At 48.1% G+C, this 19,879-nt stretch overlaps 1 protein-coding gene across 7 annotated transcripts in view; it reads right to left on the bottom strand.

The window, feature by feature from the left end:
• Window positions 1-15,637: 15,637 nt before the first annotated feature.
• Window positions 15,638-19,879, bottom strand: part of TSC22D3 (TSC22 domain family member 3) — a 66,524-nt gene continuing 62,282 nt past the window's right edge. For 5 of the 7 annotated variants that reach the window (XM_070783756.1, XM_070783757.1, XM_070783758.1 and 2 more), the window contains 2 exons: window positions 18,414-18,465; window positions 15,638-17,252 (listed from right to left, as the gene is read on the bottom strand). In XM_070783756.1, the coding sequence (XP_070639857.1) occupies window positions 17,022-17,252; window positions 18,414-18,465 (283 nt within the window). In that variant the 3' untranslated portion in view covers window positions 15,638-17,021. Of the gene's footprint in view, window positions 17,253-18,413; window positions 18,466-18,832; window positions 18,983-19,179; window positions 19,566-19,879 lie in introns of those variants that run through there. The other 2 variants (XM_070783760.1, XM_070783762.1) reach the window with 2 other exon arrangements.

Consider the following 19,879-nt stretch of genomic DNA (forward strand, 5'->3'; position numbering starts at 1 on the left):
TAATGGGCATGCCTGTCTGAACTAGTTTATGTACTTCTAAGAGAGCTTCATGCCTGCCTAGGACAGGAACGGAAATAGGTCACTTGAGTTAAGATGATCAGAAGTGTATGGAAAAACAGCTTGCTGAAATTTGGAGCTCAGTGGCTTCCCTTCACGTCACCCAGGAGAACACAGGCTGCACTCCAATGTGTATCTGAAAACAATTTAAAGCTTGATATTGAGCCCTGCTAAACCACACAGACTCAGATAATGTCACCCAATTCCATGGTTTTGCAAGGAAGAGGGTGTGCCACGGGGAGAAGATAAGGCAGTTTTTACCAGTTTCTTCCTCAGGGCAAAAAACAGAATGTTCAGCATTCGTGGGAGGGGCAGGAGTTATGTTTTGCCTGAGGAATCTTGCTTGCTGGATGGGCAGGGTCAGGTGACAGACTTCCATAGCTTGGCCAGAGGCAGGAGCAATATTTTCTTCAAGTCCTAGTTTCCTCAGCATTCCCCAGCCATTCCCCAGTGGCCCATTTTATGGGCTTGATAGGGAGAATCTTAAGTCATTAACCTGTGGGACCTTCCAAGGAAACTCTTGTAGAAGAATTCAATTGGGAGCCCGAAGGATCAAAGTTCTAAAGGGTCCCTTGCTTTTTGCTAAAAGCAAAACAAACCCATTCCTTCTTGCAAGGCAGAAGCTGCTAAGATGACATGGATGCCTTTGGAGTGAGGAGAAGGGAATTGAGGGAGCAAGCTGGTCCTTCAGGGACACGGAATCGTCTGTTATTCTTCATAAGGTCAGCAACCGCTCTTCAGCAAATGTGAAGACTGTTGAAACAGATCCTGTATTCCTAGGTTTGGGGAACTAGGTGTGATTGGGTAATTTTTACCCACAAAAATCTTTTAGCATTGCAAAAAGCTACAATCCCATAGAAAATAATTCCCTCAAATGCATGTCTTCTCCATGCAGCCTGTCTTCCCTGCCCCTACACAGCATGCAGGATCTTCATTCCCCAACCAGGAATAGAACCCTTGTCCCCTTCAGTGGAAGTTTGGAATCCTAACTACTGGACCACCAGGGAATTTAGTGTCTTGACTGTGAGGTTTTGGAGGGTGGAAGACGGTGACGATTGGTGGGATGTGGATGGACTGGGTGATTTGCAAGACCCCTTGCAGTCCCAAGATCTGAAGATTGTGTGCTGATGTTCCCTTTATATTCACCTAAAAGTAAGAGGATCTTTTCTGGAATTCTGACTTTGACTATTGGTGTCCCAGATTTTGACCTATTGAAAGTGAAAGTTGCTCAGTCATGTCAGACTCTGCAACCTCATGGATGTACAATCCATGGAATTCTCCAGGCCAGAATATTGGAGTGAGTAGCCATTCTCTTCTCCAAGGGATCTTCCCAACCCACGGATCAAACCCAGGTCTCCCACATTGCAGGCAGATTCTTTACCAGCTAGGCCACCAGGGAAGCCCAAGAATACTGGAGTGGGTAGCCTATCCCTTCTCCAGTGGATCTTCCCGACCCAGGAATTGAACCGGGGTCTCCTGCATTGCAGGTGGATTCTTTACCAGCTGAGCTACAAGGGAAGCCCCAGATTTTGACCTGGAGCCACGTATTTCACATATTACTATCCCGTTTGCTTCCACAGACATTTAAGAGGATATAGTTTCTGGAATCTCTCCAACGAGAGGCCTCTTCAGTCAGCTTCTAAGGCCTGAAAATTCTCGGCTGGAAAATTCTGGGAAAAGAGTTTTGCAGCAGCAGAGACACTACGCCCCCAAGGGTTGCTCTGCTCATTTGGTTCCCAGGGCACAGATCTCACCTGCAAGCCAGCTTTGGCCCACTGGAGTAGGCACATCCTCTTATGCAGAAGTCAGCGGCCATAGGCCCGTTTATGATACAGTTTGCTATGCTTTCTTTCTCTTTTCTTCTTCTCCCTCCTTCTCACCTCTCAATATATCCAAACCCCTGAAGAAGAAACTTCTGGTTGTTTACTCCAACATCTGTTCTTCTCTTCCTGATTACCATGGGAAGAGGTAACCGGGCGGGTGGGGGTGGCAAAATAGGGGTAGGGGATTAAGACATTCAAGCTACTGTGTATAAAATAGAGAAGCAACATCTTTAGATTGTACAGCATAGAAAAATATAACCATTACTTTCTTTTATTTCTTTTATTTTTTTGCTGCACCCTGTACCACGCAGAACTTCTCTGACCAGGGATGGAACCTGTGCCCCCTGTATTGGAAGACCAGAGTTTAACCACTGGACACCAAGGAAGTCCCAATCATTATTTTATTTGTTAAAAACACATCTTTTAAAAATGTTTATTTATTTTTGGCTGCCAGGGGTCAGCGTTGCTGTACCAGGGCTTTCTCTCGTTGCAGCGAGTGGGGGCTACTCTTGTTGTGGAGCACAGGCTCTAGGCACTCGGGCTTCAGCACTTGCAGCACATGGGCTCAGTAATTGTGGCACACGAGCTTAGTTGCCCCAAGGCATGTGGGATCTTCCCAGACCAGGGATCAAACCGGTGTCCCCTACATTGATTGCAAGGTGAATTCTCAACCACTGGACCACCAGGGAAGCCCCTCAACCATTATTTTATAACTTTAAATGGAGTATAATTTATAAAAACATTGAATCACCTTGTTTTATACCTGAAACTAATATAATACTGCTACCCAACTATATTTCAATTAAAAAAACTCCACAAAAATGAAAAAGTATGTGCACATCACACAACACCAAATTAAACACTGTTAAAAATTAAATCACAAAAAATTTTTAAATACTTTGAGATGAATAAAAAGAAGCCACTAGGTACCAAACTTATACTGCTTAAGTGGTGCTAAGAAGAAAATGTATAGCTGTAAACATCGCATCCGGTCCCATCACTTCATGGCAAATAGGTGGGGAAACAGTGGAAACAGTGGCTGACTTTATTTTTTGGGCTCCAAAATCACTGCAGATGGTGACTGCAACCATGAAATTAAAAGACGCTTACTCCTTGGAAGGAAAGTTATGACCCACCTAGACAGCATATTGGAGAAGGCAATGGCAACCCACTCCAGTACTCTTGCCTGGAAAATCCCATGGACGGAGGAGGCTGGTAGGCTGCAGTCCATAGGGTCGCTAAGAGTCAGACACGACTGAGCGACTTCACTTTCACTTTCCACTTTCATGCATTGGAGAAGGAAATGGCAACCCACTTCAGTGTTCTTGCCTGGAGAATCCCAGGGACGGGGGACCCTGGTGGGCTGCCATCTATGGGGTCTCACAGAGTCGGACACGACTGAAGCGACTTAGCAGCAGCAGACAGCATATTAAAAAGCTGACACATTGCTTTGCCAACAAAGGTCCGTCTAGTCAAGGCTATGATATTTCCAGTAGTCCTGTATGGATGTGAGAGTTGGACTATAAAGAAAGCTGAGCGCAGAAGAATTGATGCTTTTGAACTGTGGTGTTGGAGAAGACTCTTGAGAGTCCTTTGGACTGCAAGGAGATCCAACCAGTCCATTCTAAAGGAGATCCGTCCTGGGTGTTCACTGGAAGGACTGATGTTGAAGCTGAAATTCCAATACTTGGGCCACCTGATGCAAAGAGGTGATTCATTGGAAAAGACACTGATGCTGGGAAAGATTGAGGGCAGGAGGAGAAGGGGACGACAGAGGATGAGATGGTTGGATGGCATCACCGACTCGATGGACATGAGTTTGGGTAGACTCTGGAAGTTGGTGATGGACAGGGAGGCCTGGAGAGCTGCAGTCCATGGGGTCGCAAAGAGTCAGACACGACTGAGCGACTAAACTGAAACTGAACTGAAACATCTATATTTCAAATAAATATTTTAAGTCAATAACCTCATCTTTCATCTTAAGAACTACAAAAACAACCAGTTAAAGTAAGCAGAAGAAAATATAAAAGCAAATATGGAAATAAAATAGAGAGTACAGAAAAATAGAAAAAAAGTCAATGAAACCACAGCTGGTTCTAGGAAAAGATCAAGGCACATGAGTGAGTATGATTGAAAGAAAATGAGCTCAGTCCAAATCAGCTGAACCCTACAGACTCATGAGCCAAATAAATATGTATTGTTTTCTGTTTCTGATTCTGATGGTTGTTTGCTATGCAGTGTTATCATGGCAGTAGATAACTTAGGCAGTTTAAAATAAAAGGTCTCACAAAAACAGAAACTTAAATTTCTTTGGGGGTGGCCATGCACACAGCTTAAAAGAAGCCTCCCTTAGGAGGAGTAGCCAGACTAAGATCTGGCCAATGAGATGTAAGCAGAAGTACACTGTATTTCTGGGAAGCTTCCTCAGAAGGAAGCAGTGACTTTTTGCAATGGCTGGAGGGTGAACAGCCATTGTCAACAATGAAGCAGCATGCTGTATATCTAGTAGAGCAGCAACTTGGAAGAAACTTGGGTCTCTGGTGACGTTATAGAGTCACTCATCAACCTTGGACTGCCTACCTTCAGACTTTTCTTATGGGAGAGATAAATGAACATCTATTCAAGCAACTATCATCATTTTTTCCATTATTGCAACCAGAGCTAATCCTAACTAATAGTATAGCCTCTCCCTAACATGAGACTGGAGTTTGACAAGTAGCTCTAGGTAATGGGGTGAAGTTTTATAGGTGAAAATGTGGATGTGGAGAAAAGTGAGCATTTAGACTAACTTAAGGGATAACAGAGGGAATTTCCCTAGGAAAGAGGTATGGGAATACAACTAGGCTGTATGCAATTTCCCTTATGAGCAAATCCCATGAGAACCCACACCATACTCTCAGATTTGTCACAATATCCTCAGTACCTCAGCCAGTGCCTGACACATAGGAAAGGCCCAAGTAAAAATCGTTGAAAGAATAAAGAGCTTGTTGTTTTCATAATTGACATAATCAACAGCTCAATTTACTTGTGTGATTTGAAAAACTTTGGGAAAGTTCCCGCCTTGGCCCCATCCACAGTTTCTTCCCTAACTCACCATTACCCGCTACAACATCTGAAACTCTCATAATTTGTATTTACTTATTTATTTTTGGCCACACCGGGTCTTCATTGCTGCATGTGAGCTTTCTCTAGTTGCAATGCATGGGCATTGTGGTGGATTTTCTTGTTGCAGAGAATGGGCTCGTGGGCTCAGTAGTTGCAGCTCACTGGCTTAGGTGCCCCGAGGCATATGGGATCTAGTTCTCCTACCAGGGATCAAACCCATGTTCCCTGCACTGGGAGCATGGAGTCTTAACCACTGGACCACCAGGGAAGTCCTCCATATATATATATATATTTTATTGATCAACATGTGTCAGGTCACGGGAGGTAGTGGTGAGCAAAACCAGTGTGGGTCCTTCCATCAGGGAGCTTCAGTGCAGTGAGCCAGAAACAACAAACAAAAATATGTGAAGTAAGGATGGCCCTAGTTGTCCAGTGGTTAAGACTCCATGCCCTCAATGCAGGGAGCACAGGTGTGGTCCCTAATTGGGGAAGTAAGATCCCACTTGCCAAGTGGCGCAACCAAAAAAATATATATGTATGTGAACTGCTCATTACCATTCGGAATAAGAGCAAGGAAAGAAATAAAAATGGGGAAAACTCCTGTGGACAAGGTTAGGAGTGAAACCTGTCAGGAAGGGAGACAGCCAAAGGACAAGAACAAAGAGCTATGGGCTTCCCTGGTGGCTCAGAGGTAAAGGATCCACATGCCAATGCAAGGGACACGGGTTTGATCCCCAGTGCTGGAAGATTCCACATGCTATGGAGCAACTAAGTTCATGTGCCACAACTACTGAGCCTGTGCTCTAGAGCCCAGGAGCCACAACTGCCAAGCTCACATGCCCTAGATCCTGTGCTCCGCAGCAAGAGAAGCCACTGCAATGAGAAGCCCACACACTGTAATGGAGAATAGCCCCAGCTCACTGCAACTAGAGAAGGGGCTGTGTAGCAACAATGAAGACCTCGCACAGCCAACAATTAAATAAGTTAATTTTTTTTTTTTTAAAAAGGACAAACAGCCATAAAGAGAATTGGATGGCAGAGCTAGTGGGATCATCTGGACTGAGGGAACCACATGCACAAATGCTCTGAGGTGTGTTCCAGGAATGAAAGGGAGTTGGAGCTTGGTAAAAGCAGGGGAGTGACACACATAAAGGCTGGAGAGGTCGGCACAGGTGGGATCACGTGGGCACTTGTAGTCTGCGAGAAGGAGTTTGGACTTTATTCTAAGCACAACGATAAGCCTTTGATAAGCTTAAAGTAAAGGAACACCAGGATCTAGTTTTGCATTAAGAAAGTCACTCTGGCTGCTGTGGGGAATTGCACAAAGGCCAGCATGCAAGCAGGGAGACCCATGTGTGAGACGGTCCCCATGTGAGAGATGAGGATGGTTTAGACCGGGGAACAGTGATGGGGCTGGAAAGAAGTGGAGGGATTCAGGGTGTGTTTTGGAGGCAGAGTGGCCCACGTTGGGTGATGGATTAGATGCGGGTGCTGAGGGGGTGGGGAGGGATCAAGTGTCTGGTTGAGCAACTGTGTAGGTGGTGCTACTTTACACTGAGGTCAGATATGTTGGGGGAGGTGGGAGTCAAGACTTATTTTGATCACATAGATGTTGATGTACTTGTAAAACATACTATATGGGGCTGTCAAGGAGAAAGTAGAATATTTCAGTTTGGAGCTCAGGGGAATGCTTAGGATTGGTAATATAAATTTGAGAGTCACTAGCATGGGGTTGTTCGGAGAAGGCAATGGCACCCCACTCCAATACTCTTGCCTGGCAAATCCCATGGATGGAGGAGCCTGGTAGGCTGCAGTCCATGGGGTCGCTGAGAGTCGGACACGACTGAGCGACTTCACTTTCACTTTTCACTTTCCTGCATTGGAGAAGGAAATGGCAACCAACTCCAGTGTTCTTGCCTGGAGAATCCCAGGGACGGGGAGCCTGGTGGGCTGCTGCATATGGGGTCACACAGAGTCGGACACGTCTGAAGCGACTTAGCAGCAGTAGCAGCAGCAGCATGGGGTTGTTACTTAGGACCTTTGGAATAGATAGAGTCAACCAGAGAGAGAGTAGGGTAGAGCCAAGCCTAGAGGTGCTCCAACATTTAAAGAAAGACAAGTCTGCAAAGGAGGCTGAGAAGGGGGCCTTAAGGTTATTTGTATACTGCTCGTCATCTCCAGCAGAATGGTTTAGAGTTTTGAAGAGGCTAATAAATAGCATCTCTTTTCTTCTGCCTAAAATCAGAATCAATCGAAAGAGACACACTTATGAGTCAGACAGGAGATAAGAATATCACCTCTATTAATCATAAGGCTGCCTGGAGAAAGTAGAGTTGTCTGTGAATAGGCTGCTAATATGAGCAGCCTGTCTCAGCCACCCTGTCCACACAGAAACAGGAAACCAGCCCCAGGATCACAGTGTCCACTTCTGCTCTTGCCCGGCTATAGCTGAGGGCCTGGCACCCAGCAGGTGCCCATGTGCGTGGCACGAATGGATGTCAGAATTGAAACCAACCTCACAGATCATCCAGGAATTCCCTGGGAAGCTGATCAGTGCCAGTGCCCATGTTACAATCCATGTTATAATCTGGTTTTATCAACATTTCTGAGGACAGAGTTCAAGGCAACAGTATTCCATTCAAGTCTTGCTGGGTGATTCCACTGTGCAGCCAAAGTTAAGAATTATTGCTCTTGGGAATCCCCTGGTGGTCCAGTGGTTAAGACTGTGCTTCCACTGCAGGGGGTGTGAGTTCGATCCCTGGTTGGGGAACTAAGATCCCACATACCATGTAGTGCAGCCAAAAATAAACAAAAAAAAACTTTTTTAAGTTTTTTGTGAAAACCAAAACACCATTGCTCTGACCCAGTTCCTCATTTTCCCAATGGAAACACTGAGGCCTAGAGTAATTACGAGGGTCATCTGTAACTTGTGGGCTCGTCCCAGCCCTACTGCCGACTGCCTGAGTGGCTGGGACAAACCTGTTTCTGTCTCTGGATGTCAGTGTCCTCCTCTGGGAAATGAGGAGGTTGGGACAGTTGATCTCTAGCAGGAAGTTCACCACCAAAACAGCAGAGGAGCCCAGCTAAGAAAGGTCTAATGGGCTGGGGATGCCCCTTGGGCCCACATTTGTCCTCTTCTAATTCCTGTCCAGCTCTGCCCACCCACTCCTAAGTCATCTCCTTTTCATTTCTTTCTTGCCCTCTCTATGTATTGGCATCGGTCACAAGTGTTTTGAAGGTGAGCCTATCCCTTCTGCCGACCAGAGACATCGTTGGTGCAACCTGCCCTCCCTCCTGCCATGTGAATTTGGTGACCAAGAACTCGTAAGTGTGTTGTCACAATATAGGCAACCAGAAGTGATTCATGCAATGAGAAAGCCTGGGAAATAAGGATTGTCAATGATTCCTTCTATAAATTCACGTGGAGTGTCGGGAAGCAATGTATTGGCCTTTAAAAGTGATTGTTTCTGCAACATGGATGGACCTAGAGACTGTCATACTAAGTGAAGTAAGTCAGACAGAAAGACAAATATATGATATTTTTTATATGTGAAATCTAAAAAGAAATTATATAAATGAACTCATTTACAAAACAGAAACAGACTCACAGATTTAGAGAACTTATAGGTACCAGATGGAGAAGGCAATGGCACCCCACTCCAGTACTCTTGCCTGGAGAATCCCATGGACGGGGGAGCCTGGTAGGCTACAGTCCATGAGGTCGCTAAGAGTCGGACACAACTGAGCGACTTCACTTTCACTTTTCACTTTTATGCATTGGAGAAGGAAATGGCAACCCACTCCAGTGTGCTTGCCTGGAGAATCCCAGGGACTGCTGGGCTGCTGTCTATGGGGTCACACAGAGTTGGACATGACTGATGCAACTTAGCAGCAGCAGCAGCATAGTTATCAGAGGGGAAAGGAAAGGTGGGGGGAAGGAATAGTTAGGGAGTTTGGGATGGACATATACATACTGCTATATTTAACATGGATAACCAACAAGGACCTATTGTATAGCACAGGGAACTCTGTTCAATGTCATGTGGGAGCCTGGATGAGAGGGGAGTTTGGGGGAGAATGGGCACATGTATATGTATGGCTGAGTCCCTTTGCCATCTGAAAATATCATAATATTATCAATCAGCTACATTCCAATATAAAATAAAAAGTTTAATAAACATAAATGTTAAGAAGTGTCTGTTTCTTCAGCAACTTGTTAAGAGCTCAATATGAGGATGAATAGAATCTGGGCGCTGGAAAGGAAACAGGCCTAGAGCAAGGAGGTAGCTGTATAAATCTCACTCTCACACCGAGAGGGTTCTTCGTGGCCAGAGTACTTACTAGGTACCTGGCTGAGAATTGATTCTGGGTAACTGCTTTGTTTAGCAGATTGGGAAGCTCAGGTCTGGCAACACTGCCAATGCCTTGCCCAAGGTCCTATAGCTTATTGGCTGAAGACAGGACAACAGCCCAGACTCCTGACTTCTCTTCTCTTAATATCTCAACTGCCTCCTTCTACCCCAAAATGACCTTGAGGGACTTGTTTAATTTTATAAGCTGGTGGGGCTTGTGCTAAGGACTTTGAAAAGGAAATGTCAAAAAGAATAGACAAAAAGATAAAGATGGGGAGGAGATCACAAACCTCAGTGTTCCCTGGGGGGGCCTGTCTTGTCTTTCTCTGACACTTCCCAGCTGGCCCTCCATCCTGCCTCACCCAGCCTCACTGTGGGCAGCCTCCAAAGTGCAGCTCTAGGCTTTCTGCTGGGCCTCCTTGGCACCCACTTCCTGGAGTACATGTCCCCTCACATCACTCTAGCTCCTGTGACACGTGGACACACCCGCATCTGGTGCTGTAGCCTTGAAGCTGACAGTTCTTTCCATAGCTGGTTCTGGGATTTTTCCCTATGTAAATATGGTTAATTCCGTTGGAGATCAAAATTGGAATTTATCTTTCCTCTGCAAAACTGTCTCCTTTGGGGCTTCCAGGATTCCCCAGTCTTCCAGACACAAAACTTTCAGATCACCTGAGGCTGAGGGGATAGGGAGGCAGGAATGGAGACTTGGTGTCTAATGGGTCCAGAGCTTCAGTCTGGAGGAGGAGACAGTTCTAGAGATGGATGGTGACAACGGTTACACAACAGTGTGAACGTACTTAATGCCACTGGACTGCACATTTTAAAATGGTTGCAGTGGTCCCTTTTATGTTATATGTATTTTCTCACAGTTAAGAAGAAGAGAAAACACAAAACTTTCAAGTCATCCTTGGCCTGTGGCTACTTTGCTTTCTCATCCCAACTCACTGTGTTACCAGGTCATGCTGATTTTTCACTTAGCAGAGGTTCCTCAAACCTTCACATCCTGCAGCATGACCAGGGGAGCTTGTTAGAATTATCAGTTCCCAAGGCCCACCTGCTTCCCTCTTTAGTCTGGGGGTAGGGCCTGGGATCTGCCTTTTAAAATATTTATTCATTTATGTAGCTGCATCGGGTCTTGGTTGCAGCACTCAGGATCTTCGTTCCATCAGGCAGGATCTCTAGTTGTGGCGCATGGCTCAATAGCTGCCACGCACAGACTTAGTTGCCCAGTGGCATGTGGGATCTTAGTTCCCCAACCAGGGATTGAACCCATGTCCCCTGTTTTGCAAGGTGGATTCTTAACCACTGGACCACCAGGGAAGTCCCCTGGAATCTGCATTTTAAATCTACTTCCCAACAAACCTGACACGAGTGGACCGTAGACCACACTTGGAGAAACACCGCCCTTCACCTCCTTTTGGCTTTGTCCCTTTGTCTCCTTTCCACTACCCCTTCCTGCCCCGGCTGGCCTTCATCACCTCACACCTGGATTACTGCAACAGCTGGCCTGCCTTCAGCTAGCCTTTCTCTGCTCCAGCCTCCCCAGCTGCCAGGACCCATCTTCTGCAAATATCTTTGGCATCACATCACTTCCCTGCTCAGAAGTTTACCATGGCTCCCCCAGACCTATGAGATCCTAGCTTAAGTCAACCAGCTGGGAGCCAGCCAACTCGGCCTCCCATTCTTTCCCTCCCCTCCTTTCCTAGTCACTCCGGCCAGCCAGCTTCATTGGTCACTTTTAATGTTATGTTAGCCCCTCTGCTAGTTGGGAGTGATCTTCTTTCTACCCCAACCCCAGGATACCTGCACCGTGCCCAGAACACCTCTTGTGACTTAGGGGGAATTACAAAAACTGTTGAGACTCTCTAGTCCATTTCTCAGCACATCCATCTCCCCTCCCGCTATCGTGGCTTGGCCATTCACTTCGCACAAATTGTTTCACCTCTCTGTGCCTTAGTGTTCTCATTTTCTCATCTGTAAAATGGAGATCTTAATGGTACATCCTCATAGGTTTGCAGAGACGATGAAAAGAAGCTCTAGGTGTCAAGGGAACCTAGAATATTGCCTGACATGAAGTAAGTGCCATGTTAAATGTTAGCTATTATTACTTAATCATTGTTATTATGGCCCCTTCCAGCGAGCTCTTCCCTGGAAACCACTTCTGTTTGGAATAGCTAACTGGTTGAGTTCTCTGTCAGACCTTGCCAGATCTGGCAGAGGTGGTTAATTGCTAAGTATTTGGGTTCCAATAAGCAGCTCTGCATGAGACAACCTGAGGAACTGGGCTGCCTACAAAGCGTTAATTACATCCATTAATTTCTAGCCACCTAGGAGGAGAGGAGGTGAGATTTGAAATCAAGATTTTTCCAGCGTAAGTAGGATGATGTTAGCATACTTTAAAATACCCTAAAGAGAATGTGCAGGTTATTTCCTATGGTCTTTCTAGACTCCTTCTCCCTATACCTCAGGTCCCAGTGGCCCTGCTTCCTCATCTCACTCCATGGGTTCTTTCTTTGGAGCCTCACCAGAAGTACCTTCTTCTGTAGTGGTTCCCAGTCTGAGAGCCCTGTGTCTTGCGCCCCTGCAGTCTTAGTCTGTAAATAATCTACCACCCACATTTCTGTTCTACTTTTCAAATCCACCTCTATACTTGTATGGCAAATACAGTAAGTTCCTTTAAAAGCCCCACTGAATTCATAGTCACTGCTTGTCATTACGTATTCTCTTTCTCTATCTCAGTGAATAATACCCTGGAGACACCATGTGTTCGGTTCCAGACTGTGGCCATAAAGTGAATATCATAATAAAGCAAGTCATGTGAATTTTTTTGTTTCCCAGTGCATATCAAATGTATGTTTACAGTATATTGTAGTCTATTAAGTGTGCAGTAGCATTGCTAAGTCGCTTCAGTCGTGTCCGACTCTGTGCGACCCCATAGACAGCAGCCCACCAGGCTCCCCTATCCCTGGGATATTCCAGGCAAGAACACTGGAGTGGGTTGCCATTTCCTTCTCCAATGCATGAAATTGAAAAGTGAAAGTGAAGTCGCTCAGTCATGTCCGACCTTCGCAACCCCCCAGACTGCAGCCTACCAGGCTCCTCTGTCTATGGGATTTTCCAGGGAAGGGTACTGGAGTGGGTTGCCATTAAAAAACAACGTTCAGTTCACTTCAGTTCAGTCGCTCGGTTGTGTCCGACTCTTTGTGATCCCATGAATTGCAACATGCCAGGCCTCCCTGTCCATCACCAACTCCCGGAGTTCACTCAAACTCATGTCCATCAAGTCAGTGATGCCATCCAGCCATCTCATCCTCTGTCATCCCCTTCTCCTCCTGCCCCCAATCCCTCCCAGCATCAGAGTCTTTTCCAATGAGTCAACTCTTCCCATGAGGTGGCCAAAGTACTGGAGTTTCAGTTTCAGTATAATTCCTTCCAAAGAACACCCAGGACTGGTCTCCTTTAGAATGGACTCTTTGGATCTCTTTGCAGTCCAAGGGACTCTCAAGAGTCTTTTCCAACACCACAGTTCAAAAGCATCAATTCTTTGGCACTCAGCTCTCTTCACAGTCCAACTCTCACATTCATACATGGAAAAACCACTGGAAAAACCATAGCCTTGACTACATGGACCTTTGTTGGCAAAGTAATGTCTCTGCTTTTGAATATGCCATCTAGGTTGGTCATAACTTTCCTTCCAAGGAGTAAGCGTCTTTTAATTTCATGGCTGCAATCACCATCTGCAGTGATTTTGGAGCCCCCCAAAATAAAGTCTGACTCTGTTTCCACTGTTTCCCCATCTATTTCAAGTTGGCTTAAAGCTCAACATTCAGAAAAAACAGTGTACATACCATAATTAAAAAATACTTTATCACTGAAAAATGCTAAGCATCATCTGAGCCTTCAGCAAATCATAGTAATATCAAAGATTACAGATCACCATAAAAATATAGGAATAGCGAAAAAGTTGAAAACATGGCAAGAATTACCGAAATGTCATACAAGGACACAAAGTGAGCAAATACTGTTGCAAAAATGGCACTGATAGATTTTTGTGATGCAGGGTGGCCAGAAACCTTTAATTTGTTTTTTTTAAAAAAAAAGGAGTATCTGCCAAGTACAATAAAGTGAGGTATGACTATATTAAGAGTTCAACTACTTTTGGGTTGGGATAGATTGGGGAAGAGTTTTCACATTTAAAAGGGGCTCTTGATGTCACAAAGGCCCCATGGGATCAGTGGGAGCCATGGGAGTAGCACCAAGCTCTCTAGTCCTCAGTTTTCTTATCTGTGAAATGGAGGTGAATCACAAGTGTCTGTTTTTGTAAGGGCAGGAAACATGGATGTAGTGGTGGAGAGCGGGGCGGCAGGCTGCATGAGGATCAGATGAGATGGTGGTAGGAGGGTCCTGGGAGAAGGGGCATGTCCAGGCAGGGGAACATACAGCTTCGGTACTTCTGGTTCTTTTCCTTGTACTGGGTCCAGCCCGACCAGCTGGGCCCGGAAGCCCCAAGCTGTGAAGGTCTTTTCAGGAGTCATGTTTTCTTTTGCCTTTCCCCACCCCTGCTGGTTTTCTGTGGAACAAAAACAACAAGAGCTGCTCCTCTATGTGACTGACAAACAGCCACAAAGTTCCTCTTATCTAGTCTAGCAACTGCTGTGGCCTCAGAAGGTGCAGTGTTTGTCTCTGTTTAGTCATGGTTGCCTGGGCAACGTACTTGTTCTCTCTTTCCCACTGTGTGACTGTGGGTATGTTTTTCCCCTTTCTCGTAGGGAAGGGCTGGATGACCAGAGAGGGCTGTATGTTTGCTGGGCCATCTCCTGAGTTTCCTTTTTTCGTCTGTTTGTTCTTATTTGGCTGGAAATCAGGGTATGGGAAGTCTGCAGATGAGCCTAAGAGTGGAAAAGTCCCTCAGTATGTGAGATGGGGAGGGGATGGGAGTAAGTGGGAACTGGGGAGAACTGGGTTGGTGGAGGGATGAGGGGAGGGGGAGTAGCTGCCTGATACAACGTTTGTGTCCATTCCAAAAGCTGTGAAGTCTGAACAGCCAGGAAATTGATCAAATGGGCAAGTGTAGACAATAAAATTGGCATCATGAGTTGAGAGGTGAGGAGTAGGAAGGGAAGTTGGGATTTGAGAGACCAGCAAGCAGGGTACGGTTGTGAAGAGGAGGTTTAGTGATTTGAAATGAACAGGCCTACATGTGTGACCTTTACAGTGAAAGAAGCCTGCCACTTGAAATACATTTGGTCAGTGATGGGTGCAAGAAAAGGAGCCAAGACCTCTTGGCCCTTGAGGTTTATGGATCAAGAAGGTCAAGGAGTTCCTTTAAATTTCAAGTGACAAAGAGGTAGGTGCATATGCTACAGGAAGCTGAGATGGAATGGAGTTACTCACACAGGAGTGATTCCCTCCCTTGGGAAACTGGGGGTCTTAGACCACGGCTTAGGGCCCATGGTGGCTCCAGGTAAAGACACAGTGGAGGAGACAGTGAATGCCCAGAATCAGAGAAATGGCAGGACCCCAGATGCCAGAGACATGGGGCCCAGGAAAGGGTGATGGGTAAGTAAGGATGCCTCCAAGGACAGACGGAGGAGGGAAATGGAGTTGGGAAACTTAGACTTGGCCATGCCCAAGGGGCTGGTGGGTTTTGTGAGCAAAATCTCAGCAGTAACAAGTGGAGCAGCAGACTTTGAGAGCATCTCCCCTTGGGGGAGTGGAATTGGGTTTGGGCCATGGTATATACTGTGTGTCCTTTTCTCACTGAGGCCCTCTTAGCTCCTTTTCCAGTGTCAGTGATCTCCTGTGGGTGGTATTAAGGTAAATGTACTAAGTGATCTGGATGAGGTTTCAGAAGGGGAGAGGCCCACTTGCGTTTATTTGGTTCCCCCCTTCTTGCTCCTTCACACGGACCCCCTGCCATTTTCTTTTGGGGCCTTTCTTGGGGTACCCTTCCTTGCAAATCACCCCTCAAGCTGAAGTTGTACATTAGTAGTCACCTCCCCACTCACTCCCAAGCTGCCATATGAAAGCAGGAGTGGGAGAGAGGGATGGATGGAAGATTGGGTCCCAATTTGCCGTAACAGCTGTGTAACTTTCGGCAAGTCACTTCAGCGGGCTGAGTCTCAGCTTCCTCATCCGTACAATGGGGGTGTTGTGACAGTTACGCAAGATCATGGCTGTAGCACAGGCCTGCCACTCAGGTGATGCCCATGAGCAGATGAGTCAGAAAAACAGTGCCCCCAACCACCGTTAGAGCCTCTGCCACCCACTCTGTTTTAAGCTCAGGCGGACACCAGGTTTATTTTTAGAAAAAAAAAAAGAGCAAAGTTTATTGAAATTTCAAGCTACATTTGAAAAATCAAAATCCAAATCCTGGAGACATAACATCAGGATAAGGTGTTAGAAAGTGGGAAGTGTTCACTGCCACAGAACTCCCTAGAGACAAGCTCCCTGAGCACATCACGCAGGCATCATTGGGTCAGTTACTCCCTTGTCCATGAGAGGACACCGGCTAGCTGATCGTTCTCTGCACTTGAAAGTTTTCCACAACCGTTAAAAACAAAACAAAGTTTTCAGATGACAAAGTCCCAGCTGATCTTCTCTCAACCCCATTCTATGTAGTCAGCACCAGTGAATGGTGGGTTTGGCATTCAGAAGGGGACCTCACATGTATTCAGGGGACATATGGGGCCAAGGTTGCAGCAGCAAGGCATTTAGAGGCTGGCCCCCTCCCTGCCTTTACTCTTTTTTTTAATATAAATTGACTTATTTTAATTGGAGGCTAATTACAATATTGTATTGGTTTTGCCATACATCAACATGAATCCGCCACGGGTGTACTCTTGCCTTTACTCTTTAGTTTTACTTAACCTAAAGGACAAACTGGATCGACTTGGTAAATGAACAGATCTAAGAATTAGCCTTAAGAGATAAGGGACCACTCAATACTTCCAAAGCTGATTAGGCCCTTCAACACATAGGTGTATGTGTATATGTATACATCACTACACTAAGATACAGATCTAGCCCTATGGGTATATATACGCATGTATGGCTATATAGAAAAAACTATGCCAATACTAACCAAACAGAACTTTGTAAGCGGTCATCCCAAAGCCATAATCGCACACTGGGCTGTGCACAAAGCCATGCATTACACCATATTCACCAACAGAAGGCTGACTTGGCTCAATCTCTCCCAACTGTGGCCCTGTCCTGGTGAGGCAATGGAGGAGAGAGAGGTTGCCTCTGCTTAAACCACAACTGGTTTCTTCATAGGACAGTTGTTGTCAGGTTGAAGCTGTTGAAGATGTCCATGGAAATGAAAAAAACAGACCCCTTAGACTTTCTGGAGCGGCCCGTCTCAAACTACCTTCCTCCTTTGCCAGCTGCAGCTAAATTGCTCAGGCCCTGGGAGCCCACAGGGCGCAGTGGCATTAGAGGCTCACTGGCTTGGGGTGATGAGGCCCCATGCAACTCAGCCTCTAGAGACCTACTCTTTGTCAGGGGTCTGTCACTGGAGTGGACCCAGGTGGCCATGTCCTTGGGACATCTCTTGGCACCAGCTAGGCTAGGTGTAAAGTTCTCCACGTGAGATGACGCTTGGGGAGCCAAAAAACAAACTGGAAAGAACTAGGTAGAACAAGTTTAGTGGCTCTGCCCACCCTGAGGACAGAGCCACTTACACCGCAGAACCACCGGGGGCCTCGGGGGTTTCTGGGGTTTCAGGAGCTGGCTCCTCGGGGCTCAGACGGGACTGGAACTTCTCCAGCTGCTCTGGGCTCGCCAGGGTCTTCAAGAGAGTATTCTCCCGCTCCAGCTGGGAGTTCTTCTCCACCAGCTCCCGGATCTGCTCCTTCAGGATCTCCACCTCCTCTCTCACAGCATACATCAGATGATTCTTCACTAGATCCTGACCCGGAGGAGATGACGACAGAGGCATCCGTTAGCCATGGCGGCCCCTCTGCAGCACTGTGCCCTGGCCATTGGGGTGCCTGCTGTCTCTCACATCACTGACCACCATACTTCCCTCAGCATGCTGGCCCTGTGTGGCCCTGCTCCTCCCACCCCTTTCTCCAAGCACCTAAAGCCACGCTCAGAAGAGCCATGGGATTGGGGCCACGCCTGAGTTGGGAGCCCAGCTTTGAACTACATAGGATTCTCCCCCCATAAGTTTCTAATAACTTTCAAAGCTGGCCTCTTGGGAGCCTTTTGGGTGTGACTTACGCTGGCTGGTGGTGGTTTGCTCTATCTCCATTTCCACATAAGGTCCCGCTGCTGGCCCTGATCCCAGGGAACACTGCAATGCACCCCCTACAGTCAGTCTGCTTGACACATCTTCACCAAGAGAGGAAAATGGGCTATTTTGGAGCCTCTCCCACTCCTCATAAGCCAGCATACTGAGCTGCAGCTGCTCTGCAGCCTGGCCAGACAGGACACTGGCCCTGGGGGAAGCTACCAGCATGGCCACATCCTCTCTGAAATTGGATGACTGCACTGGAGGCAGAGAACAGTGTCCTTAGGCTCTGGGGCACAATGAAGTGGTTGCTAACTGCTCGTTGCCCCAAAGCCCTGCAGCCACTGTGGCTGCTTGATGGAATATGACCTCTACCTGGTAAGGAGAGGGAGAAGGGACTGCAGCAGTGGTGGGGGGTGCTTTGCCTCCTGTCTCCTCCCAACTCCTGACCCCAGCCCAGGCTCTGCAGAGGCACTGCAGTGTGCTTATATCCAATGAGCTCTGGCCCCTGCCAAGTGTGGGATGTAGACAAATGCAGGTGTCTGAGCTCCCTGCCCTGCCATGGGCCCAGGAGGGAGCCAGACATGGCTGTAAAGCCCTGAGATTGGAGAAGAAGGAGGAGAAGGAGGAAAGGAGAGGGCCCAGCAAGTGTGGACTGGAAATGCCCTAAAAGGTGCCATTCCTATGGGACTCTACTTAAGGCCTCTAAGGGGAGAGGAGACAGGCTGTCAGCTTCCCCATGCTCTTGGCTTTTGCACCCACCCCCTCACCACTATCCTGAGTTACATAAGCAGAAGCCAGGTCTGGGAATGACAATGACGCAGTGATGCCACTCACCATGGCCTGCTCGATCTTGTTGTCTATGGCCACCACACTGGCTCCGGAGGCACTGTCAAGACAAAAAGGAAAGCGACCACGTTACCCACTTGGTTACAGTCTTAAGTACCTGGTAGTGGTGGCCACAAGGTCCTCTCTCTGCCCCAGCTCTTCCTCTCTACCGCAGCCCTGGCCGGGAGTTTCAGGCACTTTGTCCCCAGGTCCCTCTCTGGCCCCTGCAGGAAGCTGCACCTCCCCACCCAGGCCAGCTGCCGGCCACTGCTGTCTGGAGCTCTGCGGGGAGCGGCGCGCAGGTCCGGGGGTGCACGGGCCAGCGTGGCCTGCTCGGCGACATGCAAACAATGGGGGCGCGCGGCCCAGCGAGTCGCGGGCTGCCGGCCCATTACGGCGCCGGCCCACAAGGTCCAAGGCAAACCTACCGAGCTCTGCAGCTAGCTAGGAATTCCTCCTCGGCTCAGAAGCTTCCGGCTTGCTCCCCAACGGCGCAAGGCGCGCGGCCAGCCTCCCGCCCAGCCCTGCTGCCTCTGCCTCCGGCTGTGGCAGCTCGTTCTTACGGCGCAGCGGCCGCAGGGACGCTCCGACGGCGGATCCCAGCGCGGCGGTGACCCCCCCCTCCCGCCCGCCCGCGTCCCCTACCTCCGCCCCTTCCCAGGATGCTGCACCGCGGGGAACGGAGGCCGCCGGCACAAGGCTCGCTCGGAGATCCCGCTCGCAGCCCAGCCCCCGCCGCCGGCGCCCGGGCTCGGGAGCAGTGGCCAGCCGTTACCTGTTATCCAGCTTAACGGAAACCACATCTCCTCCAAGCAGGGAAGAGAAGAAGGAGATGTTGAAATTGTGCAGCTGATAGACCGCCACCTCCATGGGGGTCTGATACATTTCGGTGTTCATGGCTCGGGCTGCCGGAGAGCTCTGGCCAGGCTGCGGGCTGGACTGGGCTGGGCAGGCTGGGCGGCCGCCGGTGGCTTGGCGCGCTGCGCGGGGCTGGGCTCTGCGCGTTGGGCCGGGAGCTAGGACGGGGGCGAAGGCTGCCAAGAGGACCCAAAGCCGGGCGTGCGTTCCAGAGTTGAAGGGAAGTGACTCGAGGGGTGTCACCTAGTGTGTCACAAACTCCACGGCCGCCGGTCCAACCCAGACTCGGAGATATTTCGGCTCCTTCTTCTTTATATAGGAGGAGCCGGCTGCGTCACATGGCGTCAGGGGCCATGCAAATGAGTTGTGTACCAGGCTTTGTGGCCCAGTTAAACCACATCCCCTCCCTGAACCTTAGGCTGGGCCTGTAAACAGTTCAGCACTTTCTTGTGCCAAGTGGCATCTCCAAAGAGGGCTCTGGAGATTGGTAAAAACCAAACTGGAGCTGATTTCTTAGAGAAATGAGAAGTACAAATGCCATTATAGGAGCTAGGAAGCGTTTGGTAGAGGGTGGCGCAGGTTTTAAAAGCTCTTCCTCAGATGTCAGCCAGCACACT

This window comes from Bos indicus, chromosome X, assembly GCF_029378745.1.
Source record: "Bos indicus isolate NIAB-ARS_2022 breed Sahiwal x Tharparkar chromosome X, NIAB-ARS_B.indTharparkar_mat_pri_1.0, whole genome shotgun sequence".
In the NCBI taxonomy this organism is placed as follows: Eukaryota; Metazoa; Chordata; class Mammalia; order Artiodactyla; family Bovidae; genus Bos; species Bos indicus.